The following is a 16,180-nucleotide window of genomic DNA, read 5'->3' on the forward strand; positions in this document are numbered from 1 at the left end:
ACGGTGTGTCATAGAGAAACTCTGCTCACTCAGAGGCCCCACCCAAGTGAACAGACATTGGTTGTAAACTATGAAACATACAAGAAAATTCAACTTTCTGTTCCGAGGACGTGAGGATGACAGTCCTACGTTAAAAGGGCTCAGAAAATAACCTAACGAAATTAAAATCAAATCAAATTTTATTTGTCACATACACATGGTTAGCAGATGTTAATGCGAGTGTAGCGAAATGCTTGTGCTTCTAGTTCCGACAATGCAGTGATAACCAACAAGTAATCTAACCAATAATTCCAAAACTACTGTCTTATACACAGTGTAAGGGGATAAAGAATATGTACATAAGGATATATGAATGAGTGATGGTACAGAGCAGCATAGGCAAGATACAGTAGATGGTATCGAGTACAGTATATACATATGAGATGAGTATGTAAACAAAGTGGCATAGTTAAAGTGGCTAGTGATACATGTATTACATAAGGATACAGTCGATGATATAGAGTACAGTATATACGTATGCATATGAGATGAATAATGTAGGGTAAGTAACATTATATAAGGTAGCATTGTTTAAAGTGGCTAGTGATATATTTACATCATTTCCCATCAATTCCCATTATTAAAGTGGCTGGAGTTGAGTCAGTGTCAGTGTGTTGGCAGCAGCCACTCAATGTTAGTGGTGGCTGTTTAACAGTCTGATGGCCTTGAGATAGAAGCTGTTTTTCAGTCTCTCGGTCCCAGCTTTGATGCACCTGTACTGACCTCGCCTTCTGGATGATAGCGGGGTGAACAGGCAGTGGCTCGGGTGGTTGATGTCCTTGATGATCTTTATGGCCTTCCTGTAACATCAGGTGGTGTAGGTGTCCTGGAGGGCAGGTAGTTTGCCCCCGGTGATGCGTTGTGCAGACCTCACTACCCTCTGGAGAGCCTTACGGTTGAGGGCGGAGCAGTTGCCGTACCAGGCGGTGATACAGCCCGCCAGGATGCTCTCGATTGTGCATCTGTAGAAGTTATTTTCCTGACACCACACTCCGAGGGCCCTCACCTCCTCCCTGTAGGCCATCTCGTCGTTGTTGGTAATCAAGCCTACTGTTGTGTCGTCCGCAAACTTGATGATTGAGTTGGAGGCGTGCGTGGCCACGCAGTCGTGGGTGAACAGGGAGTACAGGAGAGGGCTCAGAACGCACCCTTGTGGGGCCCCAGTGTTGAGGATCAGCGTGGAGGAGATGTTGTTGCCTACCCTCACCACCTGGGGGCGGCCCGTCAGGAAGTCCAGTACCCAGTTGCACAGGGCGGGGTCGAGACCCAGGGTCTCGAGCTTGATGACGAGCTTGGAGGGTACTATGGTGTTGAATGCCGAGCTGTAGTCAATGAACAGCATTCTCACATAGGTATTCCTCTTGTCCAGATGGGTTAGGGCAGTGTGCAGTGTGGTTGAGATTGCATCGTCTGTGGACCTATTTGGGCGGTAAGCAAATTGGAGTGGGTCTAGGGTGTCAGGTAGGGTGGAGGTGATATGGTCCTTGACTAGTCTCTCAAAGCACTTCATGATGACGGAAGTGAGTGCTACGGGGCGGTAGTCGTTTAGCTCAGTTACCTTAGCTTTCTTGGGAACAGGAACAACGGTGGCCCTCTTGAAGCATGTGGGAACAGCAGACTGGTATAGGGATTGATTGAATATGTCCGTAAACACACCGGCCAGCTGGTCTGCGCATGCTCTGAGGGCGCGTCTGGGGATGCCGTCTGGGCCTGCAGCCTTGCGAGGGTTAACACGTTTAAATGTCTTACTCACCTCGGCTGCAGTGAAGGAGAGACCGCATGTTTTTGTTGCAGGCCGTGTCAGTGGCACTGTATTGTCCTCAAAAAAGTTATTTAGTCTGCCTGGGAGCAAGACATCCTGGTCCGTGACTGGGCTGGATTTCTTCCTGTAGTCCGTGATTGACTGTAGACCCTGCCACATGCCTCTTGTGTCTGAGCCGTTGAATTGAGATTCTACTTTGTCTCTGTACTGACGCTTAGCTTGTTTGATAGCCTTGCGGAGGGAATAGCTGCACTGTTTGTATTCGGTCATGTTACCAGACACCTTGCCCTGATTAAAAGCAGTGGTTCGCGCTTTCAGTTTCACGCGAATGCTGCCATCAATCCACGGTTTCTGGTTAGGGAATGTTTTAATCGTTGCTATGGGAACGACATCTTCAACGCACGTTCTAATGAACTCGCACACCGAATCAGCGTATTCGTCAATATTGTTATCTGACGCAATACGAAACATATCCCAGTCCACGTGATGGAAGCAGTCTTGGAGTGTGGAGTCAGCTTGGTCGGACCAGCGTTGGACAGACCTCAGCGTGGGAGCCTCTTGTTTTAGTTTCTGTCTGTAGGCAGGGATCAACAAAATGGAGTCGTGGTCAGCTTTTCCGAAAGGGGGGCGGGGCAGGGCCTTATATGCGTCGCGGAAGTTAGAGTAACAATGATCCAAGGTCTTTCCACCCCTGGTTGCGCAATCGATATGCTGATAAAATTTAGGGAGTCTTGTTTTCAGATTAGCCTTGTTAAAATCCCCAGCTACAATGAATGCAGCCTCCGGATAAATGGTTTCCAGTTTGCAAAGAGTTAAATAAAGTTCGTTCAGAGCCATCGATGTGTCTTCTTGGGGGGGGGGGGTATATACGGCTGTGATTATAATCGAAGAGAATTCTCTTGGTAGATAATGCGGTCTACATTTGATTGTGAGGAATTCTAAATCAGGTGAACAGAAGGATTTGAGTTCCTGTATGTTTCTTTCATCACACCATGTCACGTTAGCCATAAGGCATACGCCCCCGCCCCTCTTCTTACCAGAAAGATGTTTGTTTCTGTCGGCGCGATGCGTGGAGAAACCCGTTGGCTGCACCGCCTCGGATAGCGTCTCTCCAGTGAGCCATGTTTCCGTGAAGCAAAGAACGTTACAGTCTCTGATGTCCCTCTGGAATGCTACCCTTGCTCGGATTTCATCAACCTTGTTGTCAAGAGACTGGACATTGGCAAGAAGAATGCTAGGGAGTGGTGCACGGTGTGCCCGTCTCCGGAGTCTGACCAGAAGACCGCCTCGTTTCCCTCTTTTTCGGAGTCGTTTTTTTGGGTCGCTGCATGGGATCCACTCCGTTGTCCTGGTTTAAAGGCAGAACGCAGGATCATATTCTTGGTCGTACTGATGGTGAGTTGACGCTGCTATTCAGTAGTTCTTCTCGACTGTATGTAATGAAACCTAAGATGACCTGGGGTACTAATGTAAGAAATAACACGTAAAAAACTAAAAACTGCATAGTTTCCTAGGAACGCGAAGCGAGGCGGCCATCTCTGTCGGCGCCGGAAGTACTTCGGCATCGTGTTCAATGTGAAGGTGACTATCGACACACCGAAAGGATGAATTTCGACTATAACTGCAAGAATATAGCACGATCTTAAAAGTATGGCAACTTGGTATGAACTTTGAACTCTTATTCACTCCAGAAGTGATACCTCCTAGCCGTTGAGTTAGCAGCAGCCACTGTTGATTGTGGGCTAGGAAAGGACAGACGACGTATGCAGTCTAACACACACAACAATACTACAACGTATCCAGTTTACCACCAAATACATTCTTCAGAGGACAAGAGATCCCTGCTGGGCAACCCGGCCTTGCATCTACCACAAACCTATTGAAGCGCAGCTCAGAGTAAATATTCCTTGCATTTTCCTTTTCCAAATGGGAGGTTATTTAGAATGCATAAGATTCTGTATTTACGATAGCATAGCTTTTCCCTTTGTTACTCAGTCTTCCCGCTCTTTCATTCAAAACCCAACCACCTTTCTTTGTAGTAACCAGCTGTCATATCTGTTCTGTCCGCTAGGGACGTTTTCCTTTATGACATAATTTGTAATCAATGTATGATCAATTCTGTGTAGATGTAATTCTGTGTGATTATTTAGGTATTTAGTAAATAAATTATTAAACCAAATGTTGTATTGCTGATTCAACTTGTTAGCCAGGGTTCGTGAAGATAACCAAGAATTTACAACTTTCAGATGAGAATGAATAAAGTGACGATTAAATATTGACTGCTACTGATGTAAAAGATTACTAGGTCTTTAAGAGTTTATTTGGAAGATAACAGCTCTATAAACATTATTTCGTGGTGCCCCGACTTTCTAGTTAATTACATTTCCCTGATTAGCTTAATCAGGTAATATTAATTACAGAGAAATTATTTTATAGAATAGCATGTCATATCACTTAATCCGGCATAGCCAAAGACACGACAATGTATACAGTGTGTATGTATAAACTGTGTGTGTGTGCATACTCGCTCCTCTTTTTGAGGTGTGTGCTTTAGTGTGTGTGTTGTATGTGTATGTATACAGTGTGTATGTATAAACTGTGTGTGTGCACGCATGCTTGACTGCCGCCAACTTACTCCATTACACTGCTTTGTTTATGATATTTCATTACTGAAAGGGATTCCCTGACATGGATTTGATTAAAAATGCTGACAGATACGATTCACTCCACACTCTTAGAAAAAAAGGTGCTATCTAGAACCTTAAAGGGTTCTTCGACAGTCCCCGTAGGAGAACCCTTTGAACAGCGCTTTTTAGTTTCAGGTAGAACCCCTTTGGTTCCAGTTAGAACCCTTTTGGTTCCTTGTAGAACTCTTTCCACAGAGGGTTCTACATGGAACCCAAAAGGGTTCTACCTGAAACCAAAAAGGATTCTATCCAGAACCAAAAAAGGTTATCCTATGGGGACAGCTGAAGAACCCTTTTGGAACCCTTTTTTTCACAAGCACAGTGATTGGAGCATTGATTGGCTGAGGACTGAATCAACTGACACATAAACACAGTCAAGGTGAACGACTCAGTGAAGAACTACTTTAGTGAAAGTGTGTGTGTGTCATCTGGCCTTGCCGTTGTGTCATCATTCTGTTGCTCAATTATGTGAGTGTCTCGGTGACGGTGTAGGGTGACAACCCTTGATCAGTTTGGGAGAAAAAGGCAGTGATTATGAGAGTGCCTGCGTGTGTGTGTGTGCGCGTGTATGAGAGTGGCCGTGTGTGGGCGCAGGGTGGTAGTCCTTGCTGGTGAACACAGTGACTCAGTCTGAGAGTGAGTTATGAAACTGACGCCATCTTGCCTTTAATGCTGACAGGAGAATATTATTATCAGATTGCTGTGTGTGTGTTGGCATGTGGACAACACTGCTACTGTCTATATCATTACCACTAACGACAGATAGAAGAAATAAAGCACGGTTATCTATTACAGAGCACCGTGCTTCACATTTGCTTTGAAGAATCAATTGGATTTACTAACTGATATTGGGGGTGAACAAATAAAGTGTGACTTAAACCAGCAACCATTTGGTAGACTGAAGGCACTTCCATCTGTGACATAAAGCTTCAGACAGACCACACCTTTCCCCACTTATCCCCCGATTGTACAGGCCTTTATTAGTTGAATCAGATGAATCAGGTTAGTGTAGGGCTGGAGAAAGAACTTGGTGACCACTGCTTAGTTCTTAGCCCAGGCTGTCAGTCATGGTAACCCATGCAGGGTCCTACAGGTGGTGGGGTTAATAACTAAGCTGGAGTAATGAGGCATGGCCTACCCTCTCATGACAGGTGCATGTATCATTGGAGGGTGGAGCAGAGGGAAGAAATGTTTTCAGGAACAGGCCATCCACCCGCATCTTTCTCTGTCTGACAGACTGGCTTTTACGCTTTCACCCACAGCCTCCCCATACGTTCTCTTTGTACCATCTGGAGCTCTGGTGCTCAGCTGTTTCCCAGCCAAACTCTCTCACACACCAGCCCGCTACAAGTTTAGCCTGCCTCCCACGTGTCAACTAGCCTCACCACAGCTGTCACCACCAGCACCAGCCAACCAGAAAAGAGACCCAACGTTCATATCCAGCTCTGCATCACTTGTTTGCAGCAGGGCCTCTGAAATAAAAAGACAGATGATGCTCAAGCGCTTCTTCCCATGTCAGTGGGAGTTGTCAGGTTGCCGCCAGAGTCCGAGCTGCAGGGGTAGCTGCAGCAGATCTATGGTTATTCGTTTGGCATGGCCGCCATGCTCTGTCACCCCCCTCTCTTCCTCCTCTCTTGCTCCTCTCTTTCTCCTCTCTTCCTCCTCTCTTCCTCCTCCTCTCTTTCTCCTCTCTTCCTCCTCTCTTCCTCCTCCTCTCGTTCTCCTCTCTTTCTCCTCTCTTGCTCCTCTCTTCCTCCTCTCTTTCTCCTCTCTTCCTCCTCCTCTCATTATCCTCTCTTTCTTCTCTCTTCCTCATCTCTTCCTCTCTTCCTCATCCCTTTCACTGCCTCTCACTCTCCAGAGTGGCTGCGTCTTGGCTGGACCCGTCTCCTCCGTTGCCGCAGGGGGATATCTATCTAAAAAGAGAGCTGTACTGGGTATAGGGGAGAGAGCTGGGCTGGGGATGGGGGGAGAGAGCTGGGCTGTGGATGGGGGGAGAGAGCTGGGCTGGGTATAGGGTAGAGAGCTGGGCTGGGGATGTGGGAGAGAGCTGGGCTGGGGATAGGGGAGAGAGCTGGGCTGGGGATGGGGGGAGAGAGCTGGGCTGGGTATAGGGGAGAGAGCTGGGCTGGGTATAGGGGAAAGAGCTGGGCTGGGTATAGGGGAGAGAGCTGGGCTGGGGATGTGGGAGAGAGCTGGGCTGGGGATGTGGGAGTGAGCTGGGCTGGGGATGGGGGAGAGAGCTGGGCTGGGGATAGGGGAGAGAGCTGGGCTGGGGATGTGGGAGAGAGCTGGGCTGGGGATAGGGGAGAGAGCTGGGCTGGGGATGTGGGAGTGAGCTGGGCTGGGGATGGGGGAGAGAGCTGGGCTGGGTATAGGGGAGAGAGCTGGGCTGGAGATGGGGGAGAGAGCTGGGCTCGGGATGGGGGAGAGAGCTGGGCTGGGGATGGGGGAGAGAGCTGGGCTGGGGATGGGGGAGAGAGCTGGGCTGGGGATGGGGGAGAGAGCTGGGCTGGGGATGGGGGAGAGAGCTGGGCTGGGGATAGGGGAGAGAGCTGGGCTGGGGATGGGGGAGAGAGCTGGGCTGGGGATGGGGGAGAGAGCTGGGCTGGGGATGGGGGAGAGAGCAGGCTCGTCGCTCTGCTCTGGTCATGTGCTCCCTTGTTGTTGCTGTGGAGGCTCCTAAAGCTGCAGCAGTTACTCTTCATCAGAAAAGATTATGTATGTTGAGTAGCTGTTGTGTTGATTTGCTTTCCTTGCATCTTGTAGCTGACTAAAAATAGCTTTCAAATGCAGTTGTTCAAGGAATATTGTGCTGATTTGAAATATATGACCTCAGAATAAGACTCTTATCTGATCTGATGTTTGTGTGTGTATGTAAGTAAGCATTTCACTGTAAGGTTGTTGTATTGTGACAAATAAACCTGTTTGCACCTGGCGCACGTGACAAATAAACTTTTCATTTGATGTGTGATGCCGTATTCATATGATATGTGTGTTTTTATTAGTGCATATCTATGTGTGTTTGTGTCTTTTAGCCACACAGAGGAAACCTGGGACACTCTGTGCCCCTAGAGAGAAAGAGACGGAGAGATACCCGCTAATTATCAAAATCCAGTAAAGAGATGTTAAATTCTACAATCACCTAAAAGGAAGCGATTCCCAAACCTTCCACAACAAAGCCATCACCTACAGAGAGATGAACCTGGAGAAGAGTCCCATAAGCAAGCTGGTCCTGGGGCTCTGTTCACAAACACAAACAGACCACACAGAGCCCCAGGACAGCAGTACAATTAGACCCAACCAAATCATGAGAAAACAAAAAGATAAATACTTGACACATTGGAAAGAATTAACAGAGCAAACTAGAATGCTATTTGGCCCTGAACAGAGAGTACACAGTGGCAGAATACCTGACCACTGTGACTGACCCAAACTTAAGGAAAACTTTGACTATGTACAGACTCAGTGAGCATAGCCTTGCTATTGAGAAAGGCCGCCGTAGGCGACATGGCTCTCAAGAGAAGACATGCTATGGGCTCACTGCCCACAAAATGAGGTAGAAACTGAGCTGCACTTCCTAACCTCCTGCCAAATGTGTGACCATATTAGAGACACATATTTCTCTCAGATTCCACAGATCCACAAAGAATTCGAAAACAAAACCAATTTTGATCAACTCCCATATCTGGGTGAAATTCCACAGTGTGGGTGAAATTCCACAGTGTGCCATCACAGCAGCAAGATTTGTGACCTGTTGTCGCAAGAAAAGGTCAACCAGTGAAGAACACACACCAATGTAAATACAACCAATATTTATGCTTATTTATTTTCCCTTTTGTACTTTAACCATTTGCACATATTTACAACACTGTATATAGACATAATATGACATTTGTAATGTCTTTATGCTTTTTGAACTTCTGTGAGTGTAATGTTTACTGTTCATTTCATTGTATATTTCACTTTGGTTTATTATCTACTTCACTTGCTTTGGCAACATCAACATGTGCTTCCCATGCCAATAAAGCCCCTTGAATTGAATTGAATTGAGATCTAGCCTGGTAGGCTGACTAACTGTGTGTCTCACACCTCAGCTGTGTCAGCCCCACAAGGTCAGCCTGGAAGACACTCAGACTGGCTGGAGGCCAGGGGGTCACACTACAGGAAACACTAACAGGGTCATGATGGGGTCAGACAGACCTGACTTCATCTGTCAGCTTTAATCTCTGAAACTCTTTATTTATCCAGATGGAATAGGTGTAAATGGTGTGGTGTGAATCAGGTGGAAGCAGGTGCTAACAGCTACTCAGTCAGCTGAGAGCCCTGTAGAGGAGTCGGACAGGGCAGACAGACCTGACTAACAGCTACTCAGTCAGCTGAGAGCCCTGTAGAGGAGTCGGGCAGGACAGACAGACCTGACTAACAGCTACTCAGTCAGCTGAGAGCCCTGTAGAGGAGTCAGGCAGGGCAGACAGACCTGACTAACAGCTACTCAGTCAGCTGAGAGCCCTGTAGAGGAGTCAGGCAGGGCAGACAGACCTGACTAACAGCTACTCAGTCAGCTGAGAGCCCTGTAGAGGAGTCAGGCAGGGCAGACAGACAGGAGGAGGCAACGTGTTGGAATGTCCTCTGTAAAGCTAACACTACTCTACTGGTGGGTCGCTGGACATCAAGTAGCTCAGTGTATTAACTGACTGGTTTAATTCAATACTTCTACAGTCTGCAGATACAGCATTACACACACACACTGTACACACACTCAGTGTGTACACACACAGAGAAGCAAACCCCCCAGAGAGAGAGAAAAGGGGGAGACAAGGCCACAGACTCTGATAAAGAGAGCGAGCGCCCAGAGACGGCTGCTGTATTTAAACTCCATTACCACCAATGTCTCACTAATTAAACCTGTGTTTTAATTAGGATTTGGACAGCCAGGAAAAGAGGAGGGATAATACAATTCATTATTCCAACATAATGTTGGGAATGTACTTGTAGGTTCTCTCAATCCCTTTGTCACCCCCAGGAAGGATTCACAGTGTGTGTGTGTGTGTGTGTGTGTGTGTGTGTTGAGTAGCAGTGTCCTGTGGTCAGTCAGTGAAGTGATGCTCTTCTCTCTAACACAGTTAGACAGTAATGATTAGCCTACTGTTTTATGACTGTTTAGTGTTACAGCCAAAGTCACACCTTATCCCCCTGACCATGCTTCTCCCTCTCTATTGGCAGTGTGTATTTACATTGCCAAAACAAATTCAAACGATTTATCTCTCCTCGTTTCTTCTTCTCTCTCTCTCTCTCTCTCTCTCTCTCTCTCTCTCTCTCTCTCTCTCTCTCTCTCTCTCTCTCTCTCTCTCTCTCTCTCTCTATTTCCCTCCCTCCCTCTCTCTCTCTCTCTCTCTCTCTCTCTCTCTATTTCCCTCCCTCCTCCCTCTCTCTCTGTTTTAGCGGCAGATGGAGTGCCAGTAAAGGATGGGGAACAGGTAAGCCTGACATTCAGGACTTTAACTATCACTCTTAATTCACACAGCTCAGCCACCCTGTTACACCCAATGGCTCCAGCAGTGGGGTTCTCACTTCCACAAATGGGGATCTTGATCCATGATAGTGACCAACATCAACTTTAACTCTCTACTACTGAAGCCATGAGTGCTACTGCATCTGCTTATAGAGTAGCTAGCTAGCGCACATGTTGCTGTTGGTTTGCTAACTTCCTCTACACTCAAAATGGCGTCTGTAGCTGGAAGGAGGACCAACCACTGTGGTTGGCTCATTGTTGTTGCTATGACGTCTGCTGCTTCTCTGTCACGCCTCAGTGCTGGCTCACTGTAGAACAGTAGGGGCATCACCCACCTCTCCTCCTCTCACTCCATCCCTCACTCCTCTCTTCTCAGATCCTTTCCTCTCCACTTCTCCTTTCAAGTCCTCTCTCCTCTCCTTCCTTTTGAGATACTCTTACTAAAATGATCTTCAGCACTTCTTGGATGATTTTGTGGCAGGAGAAAGAGGACCATTTAAATTGAAACTGAATGTACTGTACTGTGGATTGATTATGTATTTCTCCTGACACACTTGCCCTTCAAAAATGTAATTAAAAAAAGAGTGGGGGAGAGAGAGAGAGAGAGAGAAACATCTGTGTCAGCAAACAGACAGACAGACAGACAGACAGACAGACAGACAGACAGACAGACAGACAGACAGACAGACAGACAGACAGACAGACAGACAGACAGACAGACAGACAGACAGACAGACAGACAGACAGACAGACAGACAGACAGACAGACAGACAGACAGACAGACAGACAGACAGACAGACAGACAGAGTGTAACAATAAGAGAGAGAACATGAGAGCTAGGTTTTCTGGAGACTGAACACATCTGTAAGGGGACATGGCACCATGCCGTCCTGCTGGTTCTAAGGCCCCGGCTCTTGTATTGTCAGGAACAATTCAGCTGATACAGGACTCAGAGGTGGTGTGACAGACGCTGGTGCTTATCTAGACTGTCACCATCCCCCTTCTGTTAGCCTGCTCCTCAGCCCCCTGTCTCTGTCTGTCTGTCTGTCTGTCTGTCTGTCTGTCTGTCTGTCTGTCTGTCTGTCTGTCTGTCTGTCTGTCTGTCTGTCTGTCTGTCTGTCTGTCGACACAGATCTCACCAGAGAGGACACTGACACTGCTACCATCAGCCAGCTTACATCAGTTATAACACGCACACACACAGATCGCACGCACACACATGAACACATGTGCACACATTCATACACACACGTGCCTACACGCTTGCACACAGACACTTCTGTATCAGCCCCCCTCAACCCCCACTGGCATGGATAGTGCTCAGTTTTTGGTGTGTCAGATGTAACCAGAACAGAGGAGGAAATGAGAAGAGAGAGAGAATCATTCAGTCATAACATATTCACTCTGCTATACTATGGAACTGATCAGCCTTTCAACCCCTCCCTTCTCTCTGTCGTTCTGGTCTTTGACTCCTCTCTATCTTTATGTTCTTTGAATCTTCTCCTCTCCATCTTTCTGGTCTTTGACTCCTCTCTATCTTTATGTTCTTTGACTCTTCTCCTCCTCTGCCTTTCTGGACTTTGACTTCTCTCTCCTCCTCTATCTGTCTGGGCTTTGACTCCTCTCCTCCTCTATCTGTCTGGGCTTTGACTCCTCTCCTCCTCTATCTGTCTGGGCTTTGACTCCTCTCCTTCTCTATCTTTCTGGGCTTTAACTTGTCTCCTCCTCTATCTTTCTGGTCTTTGACTCCTCCATCTTTCTGGTCTTTGACTCCTCCATCTTTCTGGTCTTTGACTCCTCCATCTTTCTGGTCTTTGTCTCTCCTCCTCTATCTTTCTGGTCTTTGACTCTCCTCCTCTATCTTTCTGGTCTTTGTCTCTCCTCCTCTATCTTTCTGGTCTTTGACTCCTCTATCTTTCTGGTCTTTGACTCTCCTCCTCTATCTTTCTGGTCTTTGTCTCTCCTCCTCTATCTTTCTGGTCTTTGACTCTCCTCCTCTATCTTTCTGGTCTTTGTCTCTCCTCCTCTATCTTTCTGGTCTTTGACTCCTCTATCTTTCTGGTCTTTGTCTCTCCTCCTCTATCTTTCTGGTCTTTGTCTCTCCTCCTCTATCTTTCTGGTCTTTGACTCCTCTATCTTTCTGGTCTTTGACTCCTCTATCTTTCTGGTCTTTGTCTCTCCTCCTCCATCTTCCTGGTCTTTGTCTCTCCTCCTCTATCTTTCTGGTCTTTGTCTCTCCTACTCTATCTTTCTGGTCTTTGACTCCTTTCTATCTTTCTGGTCTTTGTCTCTCCTCCTCTATCTTTCTGGTCTTTGTCTCTCCTCCTCCATCTTTCTGGTCTTTGTCTCTCCTACTCTATCTTCCTGGTCTTTGACTCCTTTCTATCTTTCTGGTCTTTGTCTCTCCTCCTCTATCTTTCTGGTCTTTGTCTCTACTCCTCTATCTTTCTGGTCTTTGACTCCTCTATCTTTCTGGTCTTTGACTCCTCTATCTTTCTGGTCTTGTCTCTCCTCCTCTATCTTTCTGGTCTTTGACTCCTCTATCTTTCTGGTCTTTGTCTCTCCTCCTCCATCTTTCTGGTCTTTGTCTCTCCTCCTCTATCTTTCTGGTCTTTGTCTCTCCTACTCTATCTTTCTGGTCTTTGACTCCTTTCTATCTTTCTGGTCCTTGTCTCTCCTCCTCTATCTTTCTGGTCTTTGTCTCTCCTCCTCTATCTTTCTGGTCTTTGTCTCTCCTCCTCTATCTTTCTGGTCTTTGACTCCTCTATCTTTCTGGTCTTTGTCTCTCCTCCTCTATCTTTCTGGTCTTTGTCTCTCCTCCTCTATCTTTCTGGTCTTTGTCTCTCCTCCTCTATCTTTCTGGTCTTTGACTCCTCTATCTTTCTGGTCTTTGTCTCTCCTCCTCTATCTTTCTGGTCTTTGTCTCTCCTCCTCTATCTTTCTGGTCTTTGTCTCTCCTCCTCTATCTTTCTGGTCTTTGTCTCTCCTCCTCTATCTTTCTGGTCTTTGACTCCTCTATCTTTCTGGTCTTTGTCTCTCCTCCTCTATCTTTCTGGTCTTTGTCTCTCCTCCTCTATCTTTCTGGTCTTTGACTCCTCTATCTTTCTGGTCTTTGTCTCTCCTCCTCTATCTTTCTGGTCTTTGTCTCTCCTCCTCTATCTTTCTGGTCTTTGACTCCTCTATCTTTCTGGTCTTTGACTCCTCTATCTTTCTGGTCTTTGACTCTCCTCCTCTATCTTTCTGGTCTTTGTCTCTCCTCCTCTATCTTTCTGGTCTTTGACTCCTCTATCTTTCTGGTCTTTGTCTCTCCTCCTCTATCTTTCTGGTCTTTGTCTCTCCTCCTCTATCTTTCTGGTCTTTGACTCCTCTATCTTTCTGGTCTTTGACTCCTCTATCTTTCTGGTCTTTGTCTCTCCTCCTCCATCTTTCTGGTCTTTGTCTCTCCTCCTCTATCTTTCTGGTCTTTGTCTCTCCTACTCTATCTTTCTGGTCTTTGACTCCTTTCTATCTTTCTGGTCTTTGTCTCTCCTCCTCTATCTTTCTGGTCTTTGTCTCTCCTCCTCCATCTTTCTGGTCTTTGTCTCTCCTACTCTATCTTCCTGGTCTTTGACTCCTTTCTATCTTTCTGGTCTTTGTCTCTCCTCCTCTATCTTTCTGGTCTTTGTCTCTACTCCTCTATCTTTCTGGTCTTTGACTCCTCTATCTTTCTGGTCTTTGACTCCTCTATCTTTCTGGTCTTTGTCTCTCCTCCTCTATCTTTCTGGTCTTTGACTCCTCTATCTTTCTGGTCTTTGTCTCTCCTCCTCCATCTTTCTGGTCTTTGTCTCTCCTCCTCTATCTTTCTGGTCTTTGTCTCTCCTACTCTATCTTTCTGGTCTTTGACTCCTTTCTATCTTTCTGGTCCTTGTCTCTCCTCCTCTATCTTTCTGGTCTTGTCTCTCCTCCTCTATCTTTCTGGTCTTTGTCTCTCCTCCTCTATCTTTCTGGTCTTTGACTCCTCTATCTTTCTGGTCTTTGTCTCTCCTCCTCTATCTTTCTGGTCTTTGTCTCTCCTCCTCTATCTTTCTGGTCTTTGTCTCTCCTCCTCTATCTTTCTGGTCTTTGACTCCTCTATCTTTCTGGTCTTTGTCTCTCCTCCTCTATCTTTCTGGTCTTTGTCTCTCCTCCTCTATCTTTCTGGTCTTTGTCTCTCCTCCTCTATCTTTCTGGTCTTTGTCTCTCCTACTCTATCTTTCTGGTCTTTGACTCCTCTATCTTTCTGGTCTTTGTCTCTCCTCCTCTATCTTTCTGGTCTTTGTCTCTCCTACTCTATCTTTCTGGTCTTTGACTCCTCTATCTTTTCTGGTCTTTGTCTCTCCTCCTCTATCTTTCTGGTCTTTGTCTCTCCTCCTCTATCTTTCTGGTCTTTGTCTCTCCTACTCTATCTTTCTGGTCTTTGACTCCTTTCTATCTTTCTGGTCTTTGTCTCTCCTACTCTATCTTTCTGGTCTTTGACTCCTTTCTATCTTTCTGGTCTTTGTCTCTCCTCCTCTATCTTTCTGGTCTGTCTCTCCTCCTCCATCTTTCTGGTCTTTGTCTCTCCTACTCTATCTTTCTGGTCTTTGACTCCTCTATCTTTCTGGTCTTTGTCTCTCCTCCTCTATCTTTCTGGTCTTTGTCTCTCCTCCTCTATCTTTCTGGTCTTTGTCTCTCCTACTCTATCTTTCTGGTCTTTGACTCCTTTCTATCTTTCTGGTCTTTGTCTCTCCTACTCTATCTTTCTGGTCTTTGACTCCTTTCTATCTTTCTGGTCTTTGTCTCTCCTACTCTATCTTTCTGGTCTTTGACTCCTTTCTATCTTTCTGGTCTTTGTCTCTCCTACTCTATCTTTCTGGTCTTTGACTCCTTTCTATCTTTCTGGTCTTTGTCTCTCCTCCTCTATCTTTCTGGTCTGTCTCTCCTCCTCTATCTTTCTGGTCTTTGTCTCTCCTCCTCTATCTTTCTGGTCTGTCTCTCCTCCTCCATCTTTCTGGTCTTTGTCTCTCCTCCTCTATCTTTCTGGTCTTTGTCTCTCCTCCTCTATCTTTCTGGTCTTTGTCTCTCCTCCTCTATCTTTCTGGTCTTTGTCTCTCCTACTCTATCTTTCTGGTCTTTGACTCCTTTCTATCTTTCTGGTCTTTGTCTCTCCTACTCTATCTTTCTGGTCTTTGACTCCTTTCTATCTTTCTGGTCTTTGTCTCTCCTCCTCTATCTTTCTGGTCTTTGTCTCTCCTCCTCTATCTTTCTGGTCTGTCTCTCCTCCTCTATCTTTCTGGTCTGTCTCTCCTCCTCTATCTTTTTGGCCTTTGAGTCTTCTCCTCTGTCTTTCTGGTAAAACCTTGTATTTGTCTCTTTGCGATCTTCTCCCTCTTTCCCTCTCCTATCCTTCTTTCTATTTCTGCATGTTGGTTATACTACTCTACCCCTGTCACTATCACTTCTCTCCTCCTCCTCTTTGTCTCCTCCCATTTCTTCCATGCATGTGTACGTCTTTCTCTCCTTGTCTCTTGTTCCTACTCTCTTCCTCTCTCCTGCTCCTTCTTTCCCCATCCCTCTCTCCTCCTATTTTTCTCCTTCAGCATGGATGTTCAGACTTTTCATGGGAAAGAATCAATGTAAGTGTTGTGACATCATTCCTTCATCTACCTTTATTTCTCTATCTATTTGTTTTGATTTATTTGATTGAACTCACCTTAGGTAACCTACTACTTCGTCCCCTCACTTCCCCTCCCATCTAGCTCTCTCTATAGAGTATCTAACTCTCTCTATACAGTTCCCCTCCCATCTAGCTCTCTCTATAGAGTATCTAACTCTCTCTATACAGTTCCCCTCCCATCTAGCTCTCTCTATAGAGTATCTAACTCTCTCTATACAGTTCCCCTCCCATCTAGCTCTCTCTATAGAGTATCTAACTCTCTCTATACGGTTCCCCTCCCATCTAGCTCTCTCTATAGAGTATCTAACTCTCTCTATACGGTTCCCCTCCCATCTAGCTCTCTCTATAGAGTATCTAACTCTCTCTATACAGTTCCCCTCCCATCTAGCTCTCTCTATAGAGTATCTAACTCTCTCTATACAGTTCCCCTCCCATCTAGCTCTCTCTATAGAGTATCTAACTCTCTCTATACAGTTCCCCTCCCATCTAGCTCTCTCTATAG

General features: G+C 46.2%; 1 protein-coding gene across 2 annotated transcripts in view; it reads left to right on the forward strand.

Annotated features, from left to right (window-relative positions):
• LOC109887348 (uncharacterized) overlaps window positions 1-16,180 on the forward strand; it is a 55,730-nt gene that overhangs the window by 30,535 nt on the left and 9,015 nt on the right. For both annotated transcript variants that reach the window (XM_031787226.1, XM_031787227.1), the window contains exon 2: window positions 9,934-9,968. In XM_031787226.1, coding sequence (XP_031643086.1) covers window positions 9,934-9,968 — 35 coding nt within the window. The remainder of the gene's footprint in view (window positions 1-9,933; window positions 9,969-16,180) is intronic.

This window comes from Oncorhynchus kisutch, linkage group LG13 (assembly GCF_002021735.2).
Source record: "Oncorhynchus kisutch isolate 150728-3 linkage group LG13, Okis_V2, whole genome shotgun sequence".
NCBI classification, from domain to species: Eukaryota; Metazoa; Chordata; class Actinopteri; order Salmoniformes; family Salmonidae; genus Oncorhynchus; species Oncorhynchus kisutch.